At 45.3% G+C, this 1,502-nt stretch overlaps 1 protein-coding gene across 1 annotated transcript in view; it reads right to left on the reverse strand.

Moving 5' to 3' along the window:
* The window catches only part of LOC115282692 (myosin-2-like), a 26,612-nt gene that overhangs the window by 8,358 nt on the left and 16,752 nt on the right, over nucleotides 1–1,502 (reverse strand). Inside the window, 1 exon segment of the mRNA XM_029928834.1 lies at nucleotides 656–751. Within this exon segment, the coding sequence (XP_029784694.1) occupies nucleotides 656–751 (96 nt within the window).

Here is a 1,502-nt window from a genome sequence, read left to right on the forward strand (position 1 = left end):
AACTCAAATGCCACTTCATTCAAGGAAATCACTTCTAATAGAACCTCTCAGATCTCTTCTGTCACTAACTGCTTTCTGAGTTCATGGTAGCTTTTGGGGGGTAGGCTTCCTCATCTACTAGAGAATATACTCTTCTGAAGGAACAGGATAAAATCAGACACATTATGGTTTTCCCACAATGTATCCTGGATTGCATACAAGAGGTGGTTCATAAACTTTAAAGCCAAAAATCCAATGGCAGAGATTTGCATTATTATCATTGTGAAATATTTTATTCTTTCTTTCCAATTTTGATTTTGTTACCAACTCAAGGAAGCTGAAGGCTTGGCTGATGCAGAAGAAAGATGTGACCAATTGATCAAAACGAAAATCCAGCTGGAGGCAAAGATCAAGGAGGTGACAGAGAGAGCGGAGGATGAGGAGGAGATCAATGCCGAGCTGACGGCCAAGAAGAGGAAACTGGAGGACGAGTGTTCAGAGCTCAAGAAGGACATTGATGACCTTGAGCTGACCCTGGCCAAGGTTGAAAAGGAGAAGCATGCCACAGAGAACAAGGTATGAACCACATTCTGTCCTACAACATCGAGGTTGTCAGGCTAGTAAACTGCTTTAGAGCAGGTATCATTTTCTTCTTTAATTTTTCAAGGTGAAAAACCTCACAGAAGAGATGGCAGGCCTGGACGAAACCATCGCCAAGCTGACCAAGGAGAAGAAGGCCCTCCAGGAGGCCCACCAGCAGACCCTGGATGACCTGCAGGCAGAAGAGGACAAGGTCAACACCCTGACCAAAGCTAAAACCAAGCTAGAGCAGCAAGTGGATGACGTAAGTCCAGGATTATCAAAGAAATTATTTTCTTCAAAAGGAAGCTAAGCATTCCTTTACACTAAACATGATTTATATTTAGCTCGAAGGGTCCCTGGAGCAAGAAAAGAAAATCCGCATGGACTTGGAAAGGGCCAAGAGGAAACTGGAAGGTGACCTCAAGTTAGCCCAGGAGTCCATAATGGACATTGAGAATGAAAAACAACAACTTGATGAGAAGCTCAAAAAGTAAGTGTGGAAAAACTGCTTATGAACTTGTTTTTGGTGATAGATATACACTCAACTGTTACTTTTTGCTACTTTCCAAAAAGGAAAGAGTTTGAAATCAGCAATCTGCAAAGCAAGATTGAAGATGAGCAGGCCCTTGGCATTCAGCTACAGAAGAAGATCAAGGAGCTGCAAGTAAGTTGGTATTTCTAGCAGCTTGGTTCAAAGAGGCAGAATTATGACACAGAGAAGTTAAGTGCATGCTTTTCACTACCCCCAGGCCCGCATCGAGGAGCTGGAGGAGGAAATCGAGGCAGAGAGGGCCTCCCGGGCCAAAGCAGAGAAGCAGCGCTCAGACCTCTCCCGGGAACTGGAGGAGATCAGCGAGCGGCTGGAAGAAGCTGGCGGGGCCACTTCCGCCCAGATCGAGATGAACAAGAAGCGGGAGGCCGAGTTCCAGAAGATGCGCAGG

This window comes from Suricata suricatta, chromosome 17 (genome assembly GCF_006229205.1).
Source record: "Suricata suricatta isolate VVHF042 chromosome 17, meerkat_22Aug2017_6uvM2_HiC, whole genome shotgun sequence".
In the NCBI taxonomy this organism is placed as follows: Eukaryota; Metazoa; Chordata; class Mammalia; order Carnivora; family Herpestidae; genus Suricata; species Suricata suricatta.